The sequence below is a fragment of the Peromyscus maniculatus genome, chromosome 11 (assembly GCF_049852395.1).
Source record: "Peromyscus maniculatus bairdii isolate BWxNUB_F1_BW_parent chromosome 11, HU_Pman_BW_mat_3.1, whole genome shotgun sequence".
Lineage (NCBI taxonomy): Eukaryota > Metazoa > Chordata > Mammalia > Rodentia > Cricetidae > Peromyscus > Peromyscus maniculatus.
Genome location: NC_134862.1, coordinates 93,986,140 through 94,012,428, shown reverse-complemented (window position 1 = coordinate 94,012,428; position 26,289 = coordinate 93,986,140). Strand labels below are relative to the sequence as shown.

General features: G+C 42.3%; 1 protein-coding gene across 3 annotated transcripts in view; it reads right to left on the bottom strand.

The window, feature by feature from the left end:
- Rab3gap2 (RAB3 GTPase activating non-catalytic protein subunit 2) overlaps positions 1-26,289 on the bottom strand; it is a 90,523-nt gene that overhangs the window by 17,459 nt on the left and 46,775 nt on the right. For all 3 annotated transcript variants that reach the window (XM_042258783.2, XM_042258784.2, XM_076548150.1), the window contains 12 exons: positions 24,998-25,137; positions 23,119-23,335; positions 22,427-22,570; positions 22,121-22,206; positions 21,560-21,624; positions 18,903-18,993; positions 15,927-16,054; positions 13,210-13,423; positions 12,278-12,375; positions 6,907-7,012; positions 5,342-5,502; positions 4,275-4,503 (listed from right to left, as the gene is read on the bottom strand). In XM_042258783.2, coding sequence (XP_042114717.2) covers positions 4,275-4,503; positions 5,342-5,502; positions 6,907-7,012; positions 12,278-12,375; positions 13,210-13,423; positions 15,927-16,054; positions 18,903-18,993; positions 21,560-21,624; positions 22,121-22,206; positions 22,427-22,570; positions 23,119-23,335; positions 24,998-25,137 — 1,679 coding nt within the window. The remainder of the gene's footprint in view (positions 1-4,274; positions 4,504-5,341; positions 5,503-6,906; positions 7,013-12,277; positions 12,376-13,209; positions 13,424-15,926; positions 16,055-18,902; positions 18,994-21,559; positions 21,625-22,120; positions 22,207-22,426; positions 22,571-23,118; positions 23,336-24,997; positions 25,138-26,289) is intronic.

The following is a 26,289-nucleotide window of genomic DNA, read 5'->3' as shown; positions in this document are numbered from 1 at the left end:
GAAAAACGTCTAAACAGGTTCCAGTGTGTTTTACAATGTACGTAGGCTTAAGAAAGAAAGAAAAAGCTGGGCGGTGGTGGCACACGCCTTTAATCCCAGCACTCTGGAGGCAGAGCCAGGTGGTTTGAGGCCAGCCTGGGCTACAGAGTGAGCTCCAGGACAGGCACCAAAACTACACAGAAACTGTCTCGAAAAACCAACCAACCAAACAAACAAACAAACAAAGAAAAAAGAAAAAAAAAAGAAAGGAAAAGGGTACGGACAGTAAAAGAAACAGTTTAAAAATAATAAAGTCTTTGAAGAGAGAAGTACAATAATAAAAAGTAAGCCATGTAGAAATGGGAAATACACAGAGAGTTTGGATCCTGTATGCTGTGTTGATTTTGAATTTTTTAAATGGTCATAAGCAAACAAGAGCCGCTAAGAGACATAGGATTGAAAGAAGGACTGTTGAAATAAATCAGCCTTTATACCTTAGGAATGCCTTAACTTTTGAAAACTCAAAAAATGTACTTATCAAATAGAAATCAGAAATGCTTTGGAGTTCCCACAGGAGATGAGAGGCTGTGGATTCCTTCAGGGTTAATATGGATCAGGTTTGATCAGGTGAGACCTCCTGAAACTTGACAGGTGATATCTATCAGCAAAGGTCACTGCTGGTCTTCCCAGGACTTGGCCATTATCTCAAAATTTTCTCTCTAGGACCCTAAAGATACTTCATCCACAAACAGCAGGAAGAAGTATGGAGAAAACTATACCCATATTCCCAAGAATTGGGAGCTGGGGATGGTTTCTGGTTAATTGGTGGGTTATAAATGTTTGTTATCATTTATGGGAATATAGTATATTGATACAAATTTAAAATTATTTTTGTTACACTGTATATAAGTTTCTACTCTTGTTTAAAGGAGTTTGTTATCATTTAGGGGCATATAGAATATTAACACAAATTTAAAGTTATTTGTGTTATACTGTATACATGTTTCTACTCTTGCTTAAAGGATTTTTGTATATTGATAAAAATTTAAGGTTATTTTGTTATAACATATTGTATATATGTTCCTATTCTTGTTAAAGGCATTGTACTTATGCAGTTTATTTAAAAATATAAGGTAAAATTATAGTTTTTGAAAGATGTTATTATAAACTATATAGGATAATCAGGAACATAGGTTAGTGGTTAGTCATTTATAACAATCAAAATTATAGAGAGGTATGGTTTCTAGGTTAAATAGATATATTTTAGATAGATGGTCTTCAAATACTTCAAAGACCTATAGCATATGGCATTTAAAATGTTTTGTTAATTTAAAGTTTTTCATGACAATGAGACACATCTGCTCCTGGTAGCACCAATTTATTTCAGAGAGATGATGGGCACTGAAGAAACTCCTTATGGAGTTTGCTTTCATTGTGGCAAGGTTAGCCACTGGGCAAAGGAACTATTCTTGCCTTTGACTGCTGACAATGTGCTGAGCAGACTGGACATGCAGGACACACAGGAAAAAGACTGTTGAATTTTGCCGAAACAAGGCAGGACAGTCCTTCAAAATTTCTGCCAGACATTCTGCAGGACACAGAGGAAAATGACTGATGAACTTTGCCAAAACAAGGCAGGACAGTTCAAAATTTCCGCTTCATAGAAAAGTCTGCCAGATACTCGAGGCATGTAGGCTGAAGATGGATGCATCGCAGAGGAACTTTGGGTGACTGTCCAGGCAGCCAAATGTCTTTATTGTTAGATAATATTATATCCTTCTGGGTCTTCGATGGAGTTGAAGACTAAATAGTGTTAGTTACAGTTTCCTTAGTTATGATAGAAAGTTAGGTGTAAAACTTTGGATTCACTAAGACAGGATAGATAATGCATTATTTTCTCTGAATATACTAACTACAAACAGACAGAATATTGTAAATGTAATTCCTACTTGATAATTGTTTTTGTTGTATGTAGTTATACTATGTTAAAGTTAAAACCTTTATTTTTATTTAGACAAAAGGGAGAAATGTAGAATATTTTAAGGTGTGTTACTTTTGTTTATGTTGCATTTGTTTAACTCTGTGAGTCTGTGTTACTGTCCCTGTCTAAAACAACTGATGGTCTAATAAAGAGCTGAATGGCCAATAGTGAGGCAGGAGAAAGGATAAGAGGGGCTTAGCAGGCAGAGAGACTAAACAGAGGGAGAAATCTGGAGAGGGATTGGAGAAGGAGCCAGAGAAGGGGAGGACATCAGGGGCCAGCCACCCAGCTACACAGCAAGCCACGGAGTAAGAGTAAGACTTAGGGAAGCAAGGGAACAGGAAAAGGTCCCCCCACACACACCAAAAGAGTAAGAAACAACAACAGGACACAAAAAGTTGTAAGTGCGAGCTGGAAATGTTCAAAGCATCTCAAAAATTCTGTTTGTTACCTAAAATAAATCACACATTTAAAAATGGTACACACTAACTTTAACCCTGACCTTCCCGTCTTTTGGAGTGGGGGCGGGGTGAGGAATGAAGTGTCACTATGCTGCCCACTATGGCTGGTTTGAAATTTATTAGCTCAGATGTTCATTCCCCCATCTGTTTCCAGAATAGGTGGGACTAACACAGATGCCACCATGCCTGGATTACCTCTTATTTTGATTCAAATAAAGAGTTACTTATAGCCGGGCGGTGGTGGCGCACGCCTTTAATCCCAGCACTCGGGAGGCAGAGCCAGGTGGATCTCTGTGAGTTCGAGGCCAGCTTGGGCTACAGAGTGAGTCCCAGGCAAGGCACAAAGCTACACAGAGAAACCCTGTCTCCAAAAACCAAAAAAAAAAAAAAAAAAAAGAGTTACTTATAAAAAAAAAGCTTCATAGTAAACCCACCCTCAGCTGTAAAAACACTATGAACAGGGTGCTAGGAGACTGAATTTATTACATCTGGCTTCTAGACTACCTCACAGATGTTATGCCCCTGACTATATTTATTGGGTTAATATTAAAATGATGTACCTCAATCTTCTTTAGGTGACAACATGGTATACAGGAAATTTACAATTAAAAAATCATCACAAATCTTATAAAGAGTGAGAAAACAAGTTAATTAAATAAAAATCTATAAACACGGGGCTGGGAAGATGGCTTAGGGTTTGAGTAAGTACTACCCAATCATGAGGAACAGAATACAGAGCTCACTGCCCATGTAAACAAGCTAGGCAGATGGCACACCCACGTAAGGCCATCTCTGAGGTTGGCAGAGAATGAAGGATCCCTGGTTCTTCCTGGCTTCCAACCTAGCCTAGAAAATTTGAACCCTAGGCTTGGAAAGAGACCCTGCCTCAAAAGAATAGAAGGACACTGACAGAGGACACTTGACACCCTCTTCTGGCCTCCGTGCATGCACACATAGTCCAAGTACACGCACACACATACATGCATAAATAAATGAATCTTGAAGACCTAAAAGCACTTGAAATAACAGCCCCTGAACTGTAGGCCAGTGGAAAGTCATGCACCAGAAGAGGACACTGCTGAAGGCTCTCACTTACATGTGGAAACTCCACAGTTGCTCTCACAGGAGTAAGGGTGGAAGAGCAATGAGCAGAGGCTGGGGAGTGCAGGGCAGTGAGGAGGAGGAAGAGAGGGCAGTAGGAGGTACTAGGGTGCATCTGCTGGGGGAGGGGAAGTACACTGCTGGTCTACAGCATAGCAGAGACTCTAAAGTTGACAACTAATTCAATATTCAAAACAGACATCAGAGAGGACTTGGAGTGCTCTGACACAAAACAATGACAGCCACATAAAGGATCTGAGCTAATGACGCATAAATGTATTAAAATGCCACACTATGTCTCATAAATACATATGACTACTGTGCGGCAATGAAACATAAAACATATACTTATGGAAAATGGAGAAACACAAAAAGGGGACGAAAGAGAGGAAGGGATGAAGTTATTAGTTCTAAGGGGATCAGGAGGAGAGAAAGTCGGCTGGGAATGGCCTCTTGGATGGATACGTGGATGGACTTTTGAACATGAGCGAGACTTGAGTGTCCGTGAGTGGGTGAGGTGGGACCAGGGAGAAGGATGAACTCAGACCCAGGAAGGGAGTCTCGTAAACATCTCATTCAATGAAAACTAGTCTAAAATTAATTTGAAAACACTCACACCTATATTCATGGCACTTGGCTAGGGAAGGAGGACTGTGAGTTCAAAGCAAGCCCTGGCTGCATTGTCATAGCCTGTCTGAAGAAAACAGAACAAGTAAATACATACTCAAAATGACGCGTGTGCGTCAGCTCACCTTTTCCTCCTTCTAACAGCTTTTTAACAGAAAGTCTTGGAAGTGGCTCTGTCTGTGGAGACGACACTTTGGCAGGTGGAGGGCTGGCCTTGCTGTGAAGCAGAGTCTGGAGTATGAGGCAGTCCTCCAGCTGCTTGAGCAGGAGCTTCCAGTACTCGGTGTCAAGAGAAAGGGCTTCCCAGGAGTCTGTGAGGGCTTCTGCATCAGCACCCAAAACCGTCTGGGAAAACTAAGAGAAAATATCTTGTTCATACTCTGGGCAATATGTTTGTTTTTGATGTGCTGAGGATTGACTCCACGGCCTTACACACTCTGGGCAACTGCTCTCACACTGAGCCACACCCCAGTTGTCTGGCAAAGACTCTGAATAACATTAACTTACATGAAAGCAACAGAGACGTCATTTTACAGATTTACTACTTGACTGGATGAGACTGGAGACTCGGGACATTTAGAAGAGGTCCTGTGGTAATAAGTCGGGCTCAGCCAGTGTGCATCTTAAAGAGTCTTCTGGCCTTGGGCAAGGGCTGCTCTGCTCAGGACACTGACAGAATGTACCAGCCAACTCTATCACTGTAAACACCTCAATCTGGTAATGTCACCGTTAGCCCTTAACTTCCAGGGCTGACAACATTTGGAGTAAACCGCTATAGACCCACTCAAGTTTTAATCTAACATCCCACTAGGAAAAACCACTTGACCTGCCATGAAATGTAAGAGAAGCAAATCTTCTCTTCCTAATGTAAACGAACCCTCAGAAGAGGGGAAACCCTCACAGCAAATGTTTGGTAAAGTGCTGGCCCGTCTGACTCAGTGCCGGGTGTGTAAGAGGAGGAGGATGGAGACAATCGTGGGCCTGCAGAACCCTAATAAACCCAAGAAGTGGTCCAGTGTGGCCCTGACCCTTAGTGAGGAAAGCATCACCATCCACTACCAGCTACTTAAGTTCTTCACACATCCCACAGTCCAGACGCTCCAGAGCACTGCAAGCTATCTACCCAAGAATGGAAATCAGCCACCAGCCAACTAGCTCGGCACAGAGGGCAGCCGCACAGCTGCCCACTCACTTTCTTATCTGTAGCACTGCTGGACATCTGTGCAGCCACAGAATGCCCAACATGTGCAGACAGCAGGGCAGCGCCATTGTTCTCCGACTGAATACAGGCCATACGCATCTGCTGCCACCAAGGGGACACAGACTGAGAATCCCACGTCTCGTCAATGGCCACTGCAGAGACAAGAAGAAAAGCAAAAGGTAAAATCTTACCCTGTCAATTTGGGTGTGTTGTATATGGGTCTCACTCTTTATGTTTAAACTAAACCCCTCAAAGATGTACCCGCATATTTCTAAATGTACTAGAAAATTAATATTGTGTGCCAGCTAGGTTTGTATCAACTTGACACAAACTAGAGTCAACTGAGAAAAAGGAACCTCAAATAAGAAAATGCCTCCATAAGCTCAGCCTGCAGGCAAGTCTGTGTAGCATTTTCTTGATTGGTGGCTGATGTGGGAGGGCCCAGCCCACTGTGGGTGGTGCCACCCCTAGGTAGGCGGTCCTGGGTGTGTAAGAAAGCAGGCTGAGCACAGAGAGCAAGCCGGTAAGCTCCACTCCTCCAGGAACTGAGATTCACTGACCTCCTCAGTGACAGACCGTTACCTGGAAGTAGAAGAAGAAATAAACCCTTTCCTCCTCAGTTGCTTTTGGTCATGGTCTTTATCACAGCAATAAAAACCCTAAGCCATTGCAATTGATTTCTTTCACATTTATCTTCCATTTCTTTATATTGTTAGTCAAGCTGTTTCTTGAATCAATACCAAACTCTTCATTTTTTTCCCCTTGCGGGGGAGGAGGTTGCTGTTGCTGTTGTTTTGAGATGGGGTTTCTTTATGTAACAGCTTTGGCTGTCCTGGAACTCACTATAGACCAGGCTGGCCAGATCCGCCTGCCTCTGCCTCCTGGGTGCTGGGATTAAAGGCGTGCGCCACCGCTGCCAGGCCCCAAACTCTTATCTGAAATATTTTCATCATTACTAGAAAGGAATAACGGGGAGATATATACTTTTAGAAAATTTTTATTATTTACTTTATATGTATGGGTTTTTTCATCTGCATATATATCTATGTATCACATGTATGTCTGGTACCCACCGAGGCCACAAGAAGGTAATGTATCCCCTAGAACTGGAGTTATAGACAGTTGTGAGTCACTGTGTGGGTGCTGGGACTGGAACCTAGCTCCTCTAGAAGAGCAACAAGTGCTCTTAAACACTGAGACACTTCTACCAAAAAAGGCAAAGTAGTATTTCTGCCAAAGACCATTCTCCAATAACGTTACATTTCTGACAGCAGAATTTCACGGTCCTATATTAAAGTGTATCACTAATGCACAGGAAGCTTTCGGCCAGCGCATGAAGACTTCTCTAGCAACAGGGTCACAGAGCCAAGGATGCAAACCAGGGCCTGGTGTGCACAAAGGTTCCTTCTGGCTTCATGCCCCACTGAAACGTTTTCTACATTGCGGTCTCCTTTTGCTGGAAGAAACTCCCCCTGCCTTTGTGTGGTGTTTCAAACACTACATTCTGTTTCCGAGCATCGAAGTGGAAACCCTGGGCACTGGCCCACATCTCCTACCTTTCATCTTGCTCAACAGGGACAGCATGGTATGAAGACAGCAGACAGACTGTGGTTTGTCCAAAATATCTTTTTCCTTCGAAAGCCAAACACTTAGGAGCAGAGACTAAAATAAAATTAAAATATTTTTCAGCCTAAATAATATTTAACAAAGAGATTTATAGTTTCCTACAGTGTGCATGTGTACACAATGATGCAGCTGTCTAGCTGCATGCTTGCTCTATCATGTAATGTGGGGATCACTGTCTCCCTAAGAGATTCTCAACACCTGCTGGGTACCTAACCCCCACCTCTCTACCCCCTCTTAGGTCACACGCACTGTCTTCCAATCTAAGCCACAGGTAAGGAAACCCTGCCAGGAAGGACACCCCTCTGACCTTCGCCTGCGGAGTCAAGTGCCCGCTGCTGTGCTGAAAGGAGACAGGGAGGGGGGGCTGTGCGGCTCTGGCTTTGGCCAAAGGTACAGGGACATGGTGGGGAAGTACCAACACCACGTTCCCATTCTAGAATCCCTAACAGGTTAGGAAACACACGCTGTAAACAAAACAATTTTGGCAAACATGAATGAAAGTCTTTTAAGAGTTAAGTCTACAACAGCTTTCAGATTTGTGAAGCTTGTTAAAAGACGATTCCGAGGCGATGAGATTTGAAGAGCACAGTGTCACATCTGTAAGTGCTGGTTTCTGTGCAGCACCTCGGCTGCTTACAGAACTGCAGTAGCGTTATGTGGGAAGAGCTCTAAAAGCTGGTGGTTGAAATGTGTTAGTTCACATTACTTTCCAACAGTGAGGGGAAGGAGCGGAAGGTGGTGTACGAGGGGAGGAGTTTACACAGGTGACTGAGGACTAGGAACCACATAAAGTGGCTGGCGTTATATTTCCTCATTGATTTTAACAGTAACCCCCGTGGCAGGGACAGCCACGCACCTTTCAGAAACAGTGAAGAGTCCCTAACTTCCAGCACCATGCACATAAGGAGTTCCCATTCTAGTTTAGCCTATACAAGAACTTAAAAAAATAAACAACTCTGCCCTTAATTTCCTCATGTTCATAAAATAGTGAAAATACTAATAGTTACATAAACCATATGTTCTTCTGACACTTGCTTATATGATGGGAGGACAGACAGCCACTGACTGACAGAAGTAAGATCATATTCTAGCATGTAATTTCTAATAATGGTGACCCAGCACGCTGCTGAGTCCAGAAAACTGTCTTACCCTGATCATCAAGGGTCTCCCCTCTGCTTTAGACGACCCCCAGCTTCACACAACCTGTTGTTCATAACCAACAGTTGGTTCTCAGTGGTAACAAAACACCCACCCACCTTCAGCAGAAACAACTGTCTCCTTGCCTCTGCCTGTGTGCACGTGCTGTGACGCACTGAAGGGAGTACGTTCTACCTTTTGGCTCGTGCTCCGCTGCTATAGACTCACCGACTCGTTACGTTATAAGGTGTGTGAGCGGTTTACTAGAAGTACATCCTGTCTACAACTGAACAGCGGTGCCTGGCTGTCACCTGCACTTGTGAGGCAGAAGCAGGCAGTCCTGAGTTCCAGACCTGTCTATACTACACTGCAAGACTCTCTCACTCCATCCTGCCCCCACAAAGAAATAAATAAACTGCCACCAGGTTTTTTAAATGTATTTAAGAGGCTTAAAGTCTCTCAAATCTTGGTTTATGCCTCCATTAACAAAAAAGTTCCAAACGCCAATCAAAGTGGCATCCCACGGTTACGTTAGAGGGAGACAGCTCGACTAAACACACTAATAACTTGTCTTCAGACTGACCTGGACTGTCCTCGCCCACTGGCCCCACGTATGCCTGCAGCCAATTCTGACCAACGCAAACCTGCTGCCTAACTGTCTCCTTCCCAACTCTCCCTGTGTCAGCCCCTCCATCTCCTGCCCTAAGCTGGCCTCTGTTCACACTGTAAAATGGCTTTTTCTTTTTAAAAATAACTTAAAATTTCCTAACAGCTAAGCTTTTGTTCAAAAGTAGATCAGTACAAAATGCAGATGAGTTCCCCTCCAAACACAACAACGCATTTTAGAAACACTTAGCAGAGAAAGGTACTTTGCAGGTCAGGGACAATGAAGGTAAACACAGAGACAAATGATCAGCACATGCAGAACAGCAGCTTCCAAGTGACTACAAGGAGGACAGTGTTCCAAGCCAGCACAGCAAAGGAAGGCGCCATGCATGATGGGAACATGATAGCATGGATCCATACATGTGAATTATCCTATTCCACATATCACTATGCCACACTTAGACAGACAGTCATGAAATAATGCTGGGGTAACTGATTAGGAACAGTGCAGACAAAAAAAAAAAAAAGGCCTGGAGAAATGGCTCAGAGGTTAAGAGCACTGACTGCACTGACTGCTCTTCCAGAGGTCCTGAGTTCAATTCCCAGCAACCACATGGTGGCTCACAGCTATCTGTAATGAGATATGGTGCCCTCTTCTGGCCTGCAGTCATACATGCTGTATACATAATAAATAAATAAATCTTTAAAAAAAAAAAAAAAGGAACAGCACAGACTATAAAATTTAGTGAACTCTACAGTTCTATTAGTTAATATCTAAGACTTGCAGAGCATCTCCTTCTATATGCTTCCTTAATGCTTTACTCCTGCACTCAAAGGATGCAGATAAGCTGCCAGGACACCACCTGCTGGCCTTGTCTTTCTACACACAAGGCACTACCAGTCAATCTTTCACCTGCGCTGCATTTTCTAGTCTTTCCTGAATACAACCAGAACTTGATAAAGCCAGAACTGTTCTGAAAACATGCATATGCTAACACAGCAATACAGGAACTAAATTGAATGTAAATGCCTAGAAACTTAAATACATCTAGAATGCCTCTCCTCTCCTCCCTTCTTCCCTCCATAGTACTAGGGATGACTGAACCCAGGGCCTTTGCACATGCCAGGCATTCACTCTACTGTTGAGAGGCATTCACTTTACTGTTGAGAGGCATTCCCTTTACTGTTGAGCTATATCCCTAGTCTTCCTTTTGCTTTTTAAATTTTGGGACAGGGCTTTACTGGGTTAAGCAGGCTGGCCTGAATATCCACAGCCCAGGCAGGCCTTAAATTTGTGGTCCTGTCTCCTCTGCCCGAGAAGATGGTATTATAGACATAGTTATGCTTTCATACCTGGCTGGAAGCCTTTCTAAATTAACTACTTTCTTTCCCTCCTCCATCCCCCTGCCCTGACTCCTTTCTCCACCTTAAATTCCTCTTTTTATGTTCTGTCATGAGACACATTGTCTCATTGTATAATTCGGGCTGGTCTCAAACTCATGGCCCTCTTGCCTCAGCTTCCTGAGTTGCTAAGATTAAAAGCATGCACTTTCATGAATATAATTCTAATAAGGGTGTTCCTTATTTTTAAATGGAGATGCAGACAATTTTGATGCAACTGAATTCACAATGTAAACTAAGAAGCCTTCATTCCAACAGCTCCATCTGAACCTCCTTCACAGATTTTTATTTGGAAAGCACTGCAGATTTGATGGTGATAATAAATAAAGTGGAGCGCTATTAAGGAAGACTTCTGACATCACTTTTGGTGCTCCATAGAACCCATGTGTGTGCATGTACACACACACACACACACACACACACACGAACAGGAACAGACATGCATACATGTAAAACAGGGAAGGAAAGCAGACAGGAAGGCACAGTGAAGTCTCAGGAACCCTTTCCACCATGTCCCTTAATATTACTATCTTACCCAAGATCAAAACCAAGAAACTAACATTGGTAAAATCTGTCATATTTCATGAGCTACAATGTACTTATTTGTATATATGTATGTGTATATGCAATTTTGTTCTGTTTTGTTTTGCTTTTTTAAATAGACAGTGTAGCCTTGGCTGTCCTTGAACTCAGAAATTCACCTGCCAATGCCTCCCAAATGCTGGGATTAAAGGCATGCACCGCTACTTCCTGGCTGCATATGCAATTTTTTTTTTTTTTTTTTTTTTTTGGTTTTCCGAGACAGGGTTTCTCTGTGTAGCTTTGCACCTTTCCTGGAACTCGCTTTGGAGACCAGGCTGGCCTCAAACTCACAGAGATCCGCCTGCCTTTGCCTCCCGAGTGCTGGGATTAAAGGCGTGCGCCACCACCGCCCGGCTTGCATATGCAATTTTTAAAATTAATTTTGAGACAAGGCTGGCCTGGAACTCACTATGCAGACCAAGCTGGCCTTGAACTCAGAGATCTGCCTGTTTCTGCCTTGATGGTGGGGAGACAAAGCCTTATGCAGTTTTAGAGCATGAATAGTTCTGATCAGTCATCACTACAGTAAGAGAACAAATTTTCAAAACAAGAACATTGTGCTTTTTCACAAAGGTTACACAGATACCCCAATTTGGATCTTTTTAAAATTGGCTTTTTCCCACTTTGTATATTTTCCTTAAGGGAAAGTTACAATGTGTTTCTCAATGGTTCCTCGGTCTATTTTATTTTATTTTTTTGGTTGCAAATATACAATAAAAACATGTGAAGTTTGCTTAATACTTCACTAACTAAAACCCATCTGCTTACTGATATTCATGCATAATTTTAACCGTCTTACCTCCTGAGGTACACACTTTCACAGACTAGTAGAAAGAACCCATCTTTAAAGGACTTCTGAATGTTCAATGGAAGCACACACGAACATAGTCAGTAAGCTGACGGGGGAGGCTGTCCAAATGCTGGCCAAAACCTGAGATGTGTGCTGTGTGCACCTGTGCATGAGCAGGAGGCAGTAAGGAGGAGCTGAGGGGGATGGGTAACTTCCTTGCTCTTTGTATTTCAGTTTTCTCATTGGATGATTCTTCTGTTTCACAGGTGTGTAAAGACTGCACCCTCGAATATTTGAAACTTGAAAATATTGACATCAACTTTATTCACATTTTAGAGAAGTTTGTTTTTAGGAATTCTTTCTTTCTAAGGTAACAACTGATGATCAAAATCTACTGTAAAAGCATTTACCTGTTAGAGTCTATATTTATTTGAGGCCAAAAATTTATAAGATAAAATAACACAATCTTAATATGGTAATTACAATTTTCTTTGATCATTTCAGGTTTTTTTTTTTTTTTTTTTTTTTTTTTTTTTGGTTTTTCGAGACAGGGTTTCTCTGTGTAGCTTTGCGCCTTTCCTGGAGCTCACTTGGTAGCCCAGGCTGGCCTCGAACTCACAGAGATCCGCCTGGCTCTGCCTCCCGAGTGCTGGGATTAAAGGCGTGCGCCACCACCGCCCGGCCCATTTCAGGTTTTTTATGTGTGTTCTTGATATGTTAAGGAGAATGATTTGAAAGTTAACACTTCTATGTAACTTTTGCAAAGGATTCAGTAAAAACCTTACCAGTAACTGCTGAGGGCTAAATCCCGCAGACTCCAGAGTATGACACATATCTTCAGTGGAGCTTTCTCCATGCAAACACTTCCAAAAAAAGAAACTGCCTAGCAAAACAAACAAACAAACATGTTACTGAGGAGGAATGCTCAGATTAACAATCTTGCTTAACTGCAAACTGGAATCCCAGAGGAGCAGGGCAGCATGAAAGAAAATAATTTGTTGTTGTTGCTGATTTGTTTGTGAGGGTTTCTCTATGTAGCTCTAGCTGTCCTGGAACTCACTATGTAGACCAGGCCAGCCTCAAACTCACAGAGACCCATCTGCCTCTGCCTTTCGAGGGCTGGGATTAAAGGTCTCCACACCCGAAAGAAAAGAACTTAATGTCTGAATTTGATTTAGGAGAACAGAAGGGAAATCATCATGTCTTAAAACTGATCCTTGTGTGTGTATTGTATGTGTATGTGCATGGGTGAAGGCTAGAGGTCAGTGTAGGAGTTCTTCCCCAAATGCTCCCCACTTTATGTTTTGAAATAGATCACTCACTGAACCTGGAGTTCATCAGTTAGGCAAGACTAGGTGACCAGAGAGCCCTGGGGATCCTCTTATCTCTGTCTCCTCAGAGCTGGATTACGGGCAGATGCACCATGCCTGGCTTTTGCACAGGTGCTGTGACTTCAAACCATGGTCCCTATGTCTGCGTGGCAATCACTTCACTGAATGAGCCATCTCTTCAGCCCCAACCCTTCCACAGGAGGCTTATTAAACGTGTGTGACATGGTGTGGACACCCAGAATACATCACTGACCAAAAAACATGTACACTGAATTTGTTGGTTGTTGAACTTCAAACAAAAGCAGATACTGAGCTGCTGTATACTTGTACCAGGACTTCTGTAGAAGAGGGAGGGCATATGGAGCAGATTCCAGGATGTTACCTACCGAGAGCCACATACTCCTCTTCACTTATCTTCTTTATGCTGAGCGCATCCTTCTCATACTCTAGATATTCAAGGAAGATCTTGACAGGCAGCACTCCATCTGTATCCTCAGAAAACCGGACAGTGATCTTGGTGTTTTCTTGCTTGTACTTCTCTAACAAGGCCCGGAGCTTCACGAGTTCCTTATCGTCCAGCCTTAGCAACACAGCCAAGTCCTTCAAGAGTAAGAGTAGGCCTTGTCTCTATGAATTGCCATAAACTCTAGCCCCTTATTGGAGCTGAGATTCAAGGCTGTTGAGCAATGGTAGCTTTAAAAATTAGTATGAAATATAACAGAGTTATTGTACTGTTTAAAATATTAGTTTTAAATGATATTTCATGAATATGTTATATAAGTAAACTAACCTTGAAAAACTATTTACTACTAACAGTGCCATTTTAGGAAGTTTCTTTAGAGTACTATATACTCTTCTAAAAGTTAGGACCCTAATAAACATGTGTTACATAATAGAAAGTAATCATACAGTATGTAAGTGTAACTTTGCTTTCCAAGAAAAGTAAACGACATGTGGCTGCATGCCTCTGTGCGACATGAACAGTACACCATAACCACAACCCTCACTGCATCTGCTCATAGGGCCTCTGTGCAACCAGGGATACAAAGATGTCAAGCCTCAGCTAAACCTGCCAGCCTTTCAAGCCATTTCACATAGAACATATGAAGACACACTGCCTGAATTACCATTTTTTTTTTTTTTGAAAACCCTGTAAATCTGTCATAGCAAGGAAAACCTTTTGCTCAGTGCTACACAATTAAAACCACAATCATACACATTCAATTTTGTTTTGTTTTTGTCTTTTTGAGGTGGTATATAATTATGCTGCCTTTATTTCTGGATTTGCAATCCTCTCTCAGCCTTCCAAGTAGCTGAGGCTCCAGGAGAGTAACACATGCCGGCTATTCGTTTTCACCAAACACATGCTCTTGACGAGAAGAACCTAAAACTACACAGGCAGCCCTTCCTGTAAACCTCCATCAACTTGCATGTTCCTGATGTTTACAATTACTGAAGTAGATAGCCTGATCCTAAAGAACTCATTTCATAATGCTTATTAGTAATGAGAAAATACCACCATGAATGTACTACTCAAATGTTAAAGTCTAAAATCCCAAAGACCAGAAGATATGAGAATGTATTCTTTCATTTTTCAGTTTAAAATTATTTATATGGTTGTATATGTAACCTTAACTTTGAATAAGACAGGCTAATTTTTAAACAAGTATTACTGGTAACTTGACAAATCACTAAAATCACTTTAATAAACCTGCCTTGGATAAGCAGAAGACATGGGGCTTCCGGGCTGGGCAACCCACTCTAGGGAGCAGTTATCTGAACGGAAGGAAGACATTCTACCTCTAGTTTCCACTCCAGGAAACTCTGAATGCATTTCTTGGAGCAGCTACTGCACTACACTACAGACTGGAAGGGACTGTTGTAACTACTTGATATTTTACACAAGTGAGACAACATTTAGTACAGTTGTCTGTAACACTTGGGTCTGAGAGAGATGATTTTAGAATTGCATTTCAGTGTATAATTCACAAAGGAGCAAGCAGCATTAATTTACTAACAATGCAGAAAAACCGACCTCTTGCTTGGTAGAATCTTTCTATTTTTTTTTGGTTTTGAGACAGGGTTTCTCTGTGTAGCCTTGGTTGTCCTGGAACTCAAAGATCTACCTATCTCTGCCTCCCAAGTGCTGGGATTAAAGGTGTGCACCGTCCAGCTTGGCAGATCCTTTTTATAGTTTCTTTAGAACTGGGCCAGTGAGACAGCCCAGCAAGTGAAAGTGCTTGCTATGTAAGTCTGATGGTCTGCGCTCAGTCTCTGGAACGTGGTGGATGGAGAAACTACTCCAGACGGCTGTCCTCTGACCACCGCATACTCACAGACATACAAACAGTAATAATAACATGAAAGGTAAAGAAGAGAAATGACAGTTTTGTCACATCAGAAAACAAAGTATTTTTATTGTAAAGTTTTTCAAAATATATTTTAAAAAGTCACCTGTGGTGATTTGAATGAGAATGGCCAACATAGGCTCATATATTTGAATTCTTAGTTTTCAATTGGTGGACTGTTGGGGAGGATTAGGAGGTGTAGCCTTGTTGAAGTAGGTGTGTCACTGGAGGTGGGCTCTGAGGTTCCCAAAGCTCAGCCTGGCCTAGTCTCCCTCTCTGTCTGTGGATCAGGATGTAAGCTCTCAGCCCCACGCCTGCCTGCCTGTATGCTGTCCGTCATGATAAAGATGGACTAACCCTCTGAAACCGTAAACAAGCCCCTAATTAAATACTTGGTTTTGTAAGAGCTGTTTTGGTCATGGTGTCTCTTCACAGCAATAGGACAGTGACGAAGAAAATTTTAGTGACCTTAAAAAATGTGTCAAGAAAAATCTAAGGAGTCTAGAACAGTAAAGATGAATTAACAATGAGAATTAATATCTTTGTATTTTTACAAAATATAGGCTTAGTAATATAAAGCAACAAGGGATAGAAAGGAGGCCTGACAGAGAAAATATACTGTTAAGTTCTTAAAAACAATAAAAAAAAAAACCCACCCCAAACCTTTACTTTTCTACTGTTTACTCAAAAACTTTAAGAACTAAAAACACTCAAAGAGATTATTGTGCATAATACTAATATTTGTGGTTACTCACATTATCAGAGAACGGTGTATCTGAGTGAAAATCAAGAGAATTTAATTGGCTGACAGATTCATAAAGCTGTAGTAACTTCAATTTACTGGCACAAAACTGTAGCAGTCCTTCATCAACAGACTCAAGCTCTAAAAGGCGGAGGGAAAACATTAGACATATTTAGCAGACTCATAAAAAGATGTTCATAATCTCTTAAATATGTAATTCCTTAATGGGGTAAATACTGACATGCTTAACCCGGTATAGATTTGGAAAGCAAAAATATTTTTCCCATTATAGTAAAATGTCTTTTAAGTGAAATAACATTTCCTAATAAGAGGTATAGAGTAAGAGTTTTTTGAGTGGTACTTTGTGTGTGTGTGTGTGTGTGTGTGTGTGTGTGTGTGTATGTGTGTGTGTGTGTGGTTTTTTGAGACAGGGTTTCTCTGTGCAGTCCTGGCTGTCCTATAACTCCCTGTAGACCAGACTGGCCTCAAACTCAGAGATTCGCCTGCCTCTGCTTCCCAAGTGCTGGGATTAAAGTGCACCACTGCCGCCATCACCCAGCCTGTGGCACTTCTATTTAAAGAAGTCTCTGGAAATACTTGGCTTCATCCCAGTGTGATGCACTTGCTGTGCTTACCCGAAGATGTACGGATGTAAGGCTGCCTGGCTCTGCTTATTATCAAGAGGGTCAAAGACAATGACAACATCTTCAACAGAGCCTGGCAAAAAGACCTAAAGTAGAATTCTACTAATATCCTCCAATAATTAGGTTTATTTTGTTCAAGATTAATGCTGAGGCACACATCTGCATAATAATTTAAATATTCTTCGCTAATGTAAAACAAATACACAGTCTCTAAAAATGCACAAGTGGAAAACTTGAAAAACTCTTATTTAAGACAGAGTAAAAAGAAACACTATTATATTCTCACAGATATAATAAAAAAGCATACAAAACTCTTAAGAATATTTAGGATTCCCACTTATCAATACAACTTGAAACTGATTTGATTTTTAGTTTTGGTTTTGTTATCTGGCTGATTCTCTATATAATGTCAAATCTTTTATTAACACTTTCAAGGGATGTGGGATTTTATGAGCATGGTATACCTTTAAATGAGCTGTTTCCCCTAAGGTGTGAGTTCTAAGAAGGCTACTGTTTACCAAGAGCCGGCTGGCTCTCTGTATCTACTGAAAATGTCAAGAATGAAAGCAAACTCAAATTCAGATGCTTTATGTCCTAAAGGAACTTAATATGAAGTTGTTTTTTTTTAAAGCCATTGTAGCATAAATGTAATTAAATATAAATCTAAGTTTATACATTACTGTTAGGAAAAAGTCACAAGTAGATGGGTTCCATCTACTGCACACCGTAACTTAACTGAAACTGGGAGTTTGAAGCCATTTGTTTTGCAAGCTCAGGTGAGTAGAATATGGAGTTACAAAACCAGTTTCCAATATGATTCTTTTCAGACAAGTTTAAACAAACAAAAGTCAGCCCCAAAGTTCAGTCTCACTAATCCAGTCACAGGCTCTGAATTCGGGAACTCCCTCCTCTGTCCATAAGAGAAAAGGGTGAGCCTGTGCAGATGCTCACTAACAAAACACCACTTCAAAGGATAAATTGATCACTACCCCAATCAGAAATTATTGCTTCAGTAGAAATCTCTTTTTTCCTAGAAGGCAAAGCAAAAGCCAAAGACAGCAAGAGAACCTGTTTGGGCTTTGTTGTTGTTTGTTTATAAGACTGGGTCTCCTATGTAACCAGGCTGGCCTTTGAACTCAGAGACCCATCTACCTGTGCTTCCCAAGAGCTGAGATTACAGACATGCACCATGATCCCCAGCTCTACTTAGGTTTTGCAGATCATCAGCTCATCACCCTCATCCCAATGGCTTTCATAATGTTCTGCAACTCTGTCAAAATAATAACTTCTCATCATTCTTTAAAAATTTTTATATTGTTAATTAATTTCTTAGTTCACAGTTTTATTTTTTAATATTTAAAACAATACTTTTGTTAATTATTTAAGAATTTGATATATCATAGAATACATTTTAAGCATATTTACCTCCATCCCTTCCCAACTTTATGTCCACTTTTTTAATTTTAGAAATTTTATTATCAAAAGATTTGCAAATAAATAAAAGTATCACACATCAAAATTAATAGACACAAAGTCTACAGGAGGCACCTGGAATGGAAGCTGTGGCGCTTCACATTAACTTTGATATTTTATGAACACTTTTGAGGGATGGGAGCTTTATAAGTATGGTATGCCTTTTTCCCCCCTAAATAACTCATTGAGTCCAATTTCTGCTTCCCATATACTCAAGGATGCGCACACTGGACATCCTTTGACCTAAAAGGAGCCCCAACCCCTAATGACAATTGACTCCCACCTCCAGAAGCCATCCACCGTCAATAGCTCTCAGGTAGGGGTGCGGGTTTGTGATCCCCACTGCCCTCAATGCAGGGGTGTGTACTGGCTGGATGCTGACAGGCTGTGTGCAGGCAACAGCTGCTGTGACTTCAGGAGTGCAGTGGTTCTGTCATGTCCATGACTTTCCTCCAGTCCCCCTTTCACTCCCCCACCAATCTTTGGTTCTTACGATCTTTTTGTCCCTTTTCCAAAATGTTCCCTAAGCCTTGGAGGGAGGGGATACAACATAGGCATCCTCTTTGTGGCTGTTTCTCATCATTCTCCACTGACATATTTCCTCACAATAGTGAAATGTGGACAAAAAAACTTCCTAATAACAGTTAATATATTGAACAGTTCAGATGACAATTAAATGTGAATGTTAGATATGAAATCTGTTAAAGCTCCCAAGTAGTAAGTGTATGGAGTAAGTACCCTATTTTATGTCTACCAGCCCATCCCCCACCTGTCTATCATCTACCAGTCATCTCTACATTAACATGTGGTGGCATCATAGGTCCCACGAAGAAATACATAATCTGAAGTGAAACCATAACAGTATCTATTACCTTGATTTTTTAAAGTGTCCATTAAAGTCTGAGTAACATTTCTAAGGCAGGAGAATGATAAACGTTCACTGGCCAAAATGCTTTCCAGAGCCTAGAAGAAATAGAGTAATTCTAGTGATTATATGGCAACAAATTTGCTTTTATTTTATACATATACCTATATCTTTGCAATCCACAATTTCAATACACACACCTGAGAATTCAAGTTATATCAAAAGCAGTATGTAACCAATCCTATGTCCAGACAGAGAATGAAACAATTAGAGGGCAAGTGCTGGGTCACAGAAAGCCACGCAGCATGGAGAGCACAGCTGTTCTCCAACACAAAGTCTGAATTGGCCTCTACCAGGAGTGAATGAGAAGCAGAGGTTACTGGCATGCCAGTTATAACTTCTTTCCCACTTGCTGCATATGCACATGCTGCCATTTCCGCATGGCTAGCTAGACACAGTATCCACTCTACCCTCCCCACTCTCACTCCATCCAGATGTTTAAACATCTTCAATTTACAGGTTTTAAAATACCTCATCATACCTGAGGTAGCGGCCAGGGGAGACATCAATGAGTCAGGACAGTTAAAGTTCATGTTTACCTTTGTGTACTAGCATATTAAATTGGACTTTAGCTGCTGAGACACATAGTTTAAAACCCCTAACCCTATGCTGGCTGTGGTGGGGCACAGGACTCCCAGCATCGGGAAGGCAGAGACAGGCTGGTCTCTGTCAGTTCTATGTAAGCCAGAGCTGCAAAGTGAGACTGGTCCAAAAATAAATATGAGTCTCATAACACAATGATTTCTATGTTTGGGGGTGAAACGGGCACAGAAGGTGACTCCCAAAACTACCAGTCCTATTGTGAGGCGACTATCCACAGTATAGAAAGAAAGTGACCAAGGAGACCAGAACCCAGGATAAATGTAATCCTCTTCCGGCCCGCCAACAGGGTGGGCTGGTGGGCGAACACACTTTCTTCCCATCACTGGACTCAGTCTCCTACAGTCTTTACTGAACTCTGCCTTTCCTCTAGTGTTGAAAGACAACAGACATGCTGACTTTTCTAGCATTTTAAATAAAATCCATGCTTTTGTGTATGATTTGGTGAGAGAGAAAGAGAATCCTTCGTAAGACAACTTGTGCCCAGCCATCCCAGCTCTGCTGCTCTGATGGGATACAGCACCTCTAATTTCTAACAATAATCTCCTGAGTGACAGGTGTTAGGAGAATCTGTTCTAATGACTGGTCTTGGCCTCCACTCCTAGAACAGGTGTGCTAAAACCCTGCAGAGAGAGAAGCTGGGAGAATGTTCTGCTGGAACATTTAGTGTTTGCCCCCAGATTCCTGACACAGAACCCCTTAGACCTGTGTAGCTCCATGGGAGAGAACACAAACACCTTCTGTTCAGTGAGGTAGTCTCCAGCAGAGTCTCAAGATGGGGCTAGTTGCCATGGCAACCATCCAGGCGATTAGAGAATTATAATTTTTAGACCACTCCTAACCTCTGGGGAGGAGAAGCACTTAAGGAGAAGTTGACCAATAATAGTCAATGATGCAATCAATCATCCCTAAGTAATGAAACCTCCATAAACTCTTGCAAGGATAGAGGTTTTGGAACTTCAAATCGTGCTAAGGCTTTATAACATGCAGAGGCTCCTGCAGGGGGCCGGGAGGCCACACCCCCTTCTCCACAAGCACTGCCCTGTACACCTAGCCAGTTGTCAGTATTCTTTATAATATCTGCTTCAACATACAAACACAAGAATTTCCCTGAGTTCTGGGAGCCACCGTAGCAAACAAGAGCAAAGGACAGGTCATAGAGAATTCGTAGCTGGGCGGAAGCACAACCACCTGCTAGTTGTTACTGGCATTAAAAGTGGGGAAAGTTTTATGGGCCTGAGCCCTCCAGGTCGGTAAAGTTAAAACTGATCTTCAACAATGAGCTGGAAGACGTGACATGCTGAGACTGTAGTGCACAGGACTTAGCAGTAAAGTGCAGTTAGGAGAAGCAATCTGCCGTCTGCTGACAGAGCTGAGGAAACAGCCTAGTAGTTCCACTCTGTGTAAGTTCAGGACAAACCTGCAGCATGTGTACAGGAAACACACAGTCATGGTTTCACTGAGAAACCAGAAGCAGCCTGAACGGTTCAACGGCAGGAGAGTGAACGTGACCTGCAGCATGCACGTTAGCAGGTTGCAACTGCAGTGCCACTAAGCATGCGTCACCCACAGCAACACACTATAAACAAGTCACAGAACACAACAGACAACGTGTCTCCAACAATAAAAGGCTGAAAACACATCAAGACCTGTCAGAGGAGCCGCACAGAAATGAGGCATCAGTAAGAAAAATACAAAGCTCCTCAGGGATGGAGATGGGTTGGGACTGAGGAGGGACAGCTGGGCTGTCAGAGACTATTTCCTCAGGTGATAGTCACACACCTGTATTTATGCTATTATGTTTCCATTATTCCAGATTTATGTATGGATGTGCATGTATAAAGCACATGCAATCACATATATAGTAATATAATAAGTTTTTTTTTTAAAAAAAAAAAAGAAACAATAGACACTCCTACATGGGGATATGAAAATAAATTTTTCTCAGGATTAAGTGATATATCAGTTTCTCAGCAGGAAAGCTCACTTAATATACACACTTACTTGTCTCTTGGTTGCGGGGTACTTAATATCAAGGATCAACTCCTTTATTTCCGTTTCAAATGAATCTACAATGAGAAAATCCGATTGGAATTTTCAATTTACTGAAGGAAGAAGTTTCTCTGAAAGAAAATGAGCTCTCTGCACTCTGCCACTCTAAAGGATGCACAGGGGCCCTCGCGTTATCATTTTACCGAGAATTTTAATAACTCCAAGATCAGCAGCTCTCAACCTGCAGGTCAGGACCCCTCTGAAGGGTGGAATGACCCTTTCACAGGGGTTGTATTATCAGATATTTACATTACGATTCATAACAGGAGCGAATTTACAGTTATGAAGTAGAAATGAAAATAATTTTATGGTTGGGGTCATTACATGAGGAACTGTATTAAGGGTCGCAGCATCAGGAAGGCTGAGGACCACATCATCCTCTCAGAGCACTGATAGAAGATGCCACGTCCCTCATCTCATCCTGGAAGAGGTCGAGACAGCTCAGAACGCTCAGGTACTTTGCTGCACTCACAACGCCATGGCGTTATCACTTGATCTGACAGAGGCACCTACCGAGCCCCCCGGGGGACTTGGTTTTCAGCAGGGCCGCCAGCTTCTTCACCAGGTGCAGGTCCTTGGCTCGTTCACTCTTCTTGTCACTAAAACAACAAACACAACTTACTGTACAGTATGCATTTGTGTTCTTTCTACTCCTTTTTTGTTTATACGCTTCCTATTGAACTTTAAGGATCATCTAGTGATAAAACAAACCACAAAGTACTAACTATAAAACAAACAAAACAAAACAAAAAAACCCAAGGTAAAGAACAAAGCAAAATGTGCGCAGGAAACTTGTAGCAGACACAAAGCAACTCTTACCTCAGTGCTAAATGGAAAGGCACGTTCACTGTTTTCACACTTGCAGACACCGGGTCAACAAGACAGATCTGGTAAGTCTGAGGCTGCCAACTCTGACTTGTCACATTGTTTAAGCCCATGATTTTGTAGCCAGGATACAGCAGCCTAGGGCAATCACATACCAGTGGGTGGTTATCAGCAGCAGCAGTCAAAATTCCACGAGGTGCTCTGACCGCAGCTACATCTTCATCAACTCAGGGCTATCTATCCACTGGGCAAATACACACTGATGCCAGAAAGCTAACTGAGGCAGAACTAACTCAGAAGGAGGAGTCTACTCTCCTCAAAGGTTCTAGGAAACTGTATGAAGACAATCAAATCTGAAGCCCAACAGCAAATAAAACATGTGCCTTGCTTAGCATCATCACTGGGAAACTGGTGGGTTCTTCCTTTGGGGTCTTCACAACATAAGCAAAAGACAAACGGCTAGAGCAAGCTCACTAGACCAGTAGCAGACCACAGCATTCTCAGTAACATCTCTCTGCCATGTAACACATAACCTCAATCATACACCAGGCACTCCCAGGGAAGACACGACAGCGCACTCTGCAATTCTCCAGCGCCCTGCAATCTGCTGCACGGCTTTCATGAAGGCTTTACGGAGAGCTCCCCTGCATGTCTGTGACCAGTGACTGGCAGGGCCAGCAGCTTACCTGCAGTGCTTACCCACGTTGAAAGCTCCCACCCTCGGTCCTTGCTGCGTGTTCCACACCTCCAGAATTCCCCTCCGTGGCGCATAGATCACGAGGAACTGAGCTACTCGACTAGGACCTTGATTATTTCCAAAGGGGGAGAAATCCCCCTTTTCTGGTACTCTTTCATGAAGGTCCTCTACAATTTGAATCCATCCGATCTGTGCATCTCGGTACCCTTGCAGACAGAAAGAGGCAGCTAGTCAGTTTATTCTTCTAGGCTCAACAGTAGCTCCTCATGCACTTCTGACTACTTAGGGGGAAGGAGGGCATCAGGACAAGCCAGAGAAGTACATTATCTTTTTTTTTTTTTTTTTTTTTGGTTTTTCGAGACAAGGTTTCTCTGTGTAGCTTTGCGCCTTTCCTGGAGCTCACTTGGTAGCCCAGGCTGGCCTCGAACTCACAGAGATCCGCCTGGCTCTGCCTCCCGAGTGCTGGGATTAAAGGCGTGCGCCACCAACGCCCGGCGTACATTATCTTTTTATTATTAGAGATCTTAAACAGAAAAGATAAAAAAGTAATGACCTGTCACCCTAACATCAAATTTTAATATTTCACCATGTATATCTGCTTCAGATCACTCTTTTCTTTAAAAAGAAAATACTGCAGACATCACCAAAGCTTCCTGAGTCCATCCCTGCTGGCTCCCATTCCCTTCCTTTCCTCTCTTTCAAAGATTCCTTCCCTTACAAACAAACAAACAAACAAAAAAGGACATGGCAGAGTATTGGTTTGGCTAGCTAAAAATAAGCAAAGACAAAGTCATCCTCCCGCTACCCAAGCTCCCTGGTGGACAGAAGATGGAGGCAGGAGGCAGAGTAGACTCGGGATGCTAAGAGCTGACGCTGCCTTGTCTGGGGTGGCCCTCTGAGAACTAACACACACGGGAAGGGCTGTGACTGAAGCAGCTGCAAACCTCAGGCAGCATTGTCAGCGACACAGCGGCCTTACAAGGGAAGGAGCGTTGCAGGGACACGATGCGATGATGACAGACCTGAGTCGGTGCAGGAGAAAGGTCCGGGGCATTAAGTTAAGATGTGTTACCTTTGTTCACGCTGTGGGACATTTGTTTAATGATGCAAAGATGTGTTGCATTCTTTTATGCTGCATTTGTTTAACTCTGTGAAGCTGTGTTACTTTGCCTGTCTAAAACACCTGGTTGGTCTAATAAAGAGCTGAATGGCCAAGGCGGGAGAGAGAAATAGGTGGGGCTGCTCGGCAGAGAAAATAAATAGGAGGAGAAATCTGGGGAAGAGCGAGGAGTGAGAAAAGGAGGAGAGGAGGACATCAGGGGCCAGCCACCCAGCCAGCCACAGAGTAAGAAAGAAAGAAAGATATACAGAATAAAGAAAGGTAAAAAGCCCAGAGGCAAAGCATAGTCAAAGAGAAATGGTATAATTTAAGATAAAGAAAGCTGGCTAGAAACAAGCCAAGCTAAGGCCAGACATTCATTAGTAAGAATAAGTCTCTGTGTATTTATTTGGGAGCTGGGTGGCGAGCCCCCAAAGAGTGGGAAAAAAAAGAATCAACTACAGTTAAAAGTGTCTGTGATGAGTTGGAGGTAGAGTGCAGTGGGGGCATGCACAAGGCCCAGGGTGCAAAGCCTAGCACCACATAAACAACATAAAACCCAAACTAACCAACAAAAAGCCACTGCTTTAACTGATGATGTATCAATTAACGACCAGCCAAGTGTTGTTGACCTGAGTTGATATTAAAAAGAAAAGTCATAGAATTCTGAATACTGTTATTAACCAAGAGTGGAGGATGATAAAGTTGCTCAACTACTGGGGTAAAAAGAAGTGAGGCAACTTTTCCCTCCATTTTTGTAGGGAAGTACCTTTCCACATCCGTATTGCAATCCCTCGAGCGACGTCCAACAAAATAACTCTGCCAAAATCATCTGTGACTGCTGCCAGGGTGTTACAAGGAGACAGGCATATGCTTTCTCCATGGCGTCTAGAATCCGGAAGTCCAAATCTATCATTAAAAACAAAAAACAAAACAAATAAAAACTAAAATCACACCCAAAGCTAGAAATGTAAAACAATATAATTCACAAATAAAATAGACATATCTATTTCTAAATGAAGAAATACACCTTGCCTGGATTGATAACTCACCATAGTCGGCATTTGCAACACAAAATACCTAAAAGAACCATGCTCCCACAGTACTATTTTGTCCTTCCCGTCTTTCTTTGAGGAAGAGTCTTGTTGTAGAAGACAGTACAACCAACTCCGCTGCAGGATGCTCTGCCCCAACACAGGCATCTTCTGTTTCAGTCACCCAATGTGTTCTCTTTGTCTAGACACCAATACATCTATCTGTGATGGTTAATCTTGACGTCTGAAATGGTAAGAACTTGGGACACTTCTGGGGTGTCTGCAGTGTGTTTCCACAGATGACTAGGGAACATGGGCTCTGACCTTGGACAGAGTAATCCCTTGACAGATTTAGGATACGATGGCATCATTGAGAGGTGGTGAAAATCAGAAGGGGACACCTAATTGAAAGCTGTAGGTCACTGGGGTGGGGATGGGGGGCGTGTGTCCTTGGAAGCTGTATCTTGCTCAGGCCTCTTCCTGGATCCCATCCTTTTGCACTCAATTAAGAAGTTAATGGCTCTCCTTGGCCACATTTCCACTGTAGTGATGTCCTCCTCAAGAACAGTGGATCAACTGACAGTGGACTGAACCCTTTTGGAAATGTGGACCAAAACAAATTTTTCCTGCTTTAAGCTGTTTTTGTCAAATATTTTGACCTTAATAACACAAAAGTAACTAACCCTCTGTCTGAAGCAAGAACTTTCTACAGAGTTTCTGCTAAAGTGCTATTGGACTGTAACCAACTTATGAGAATTCTCAGTGCGCCAGAAGCAAACAGGGAATGAAAAGGAAGGGAGCTCACACAGAAAAAGACCTTGCCAAACTTGGTCACATCAGCGATCAGGTGTGTTGTAACATATGGTAAGGGAGGCTGGGAAACGGGTCAGTGTGGTGCTTGCCTCACATGAAGGAAGTCCCAGGACTTCCAGAAGAAAAGCAACTTCCTTTGCTTAGAAAGTAATGAATGAAAATCTACAAACCTCAAAAAACTGATTTTACTAAGAGTTAATTAGTTGGCTTTCTC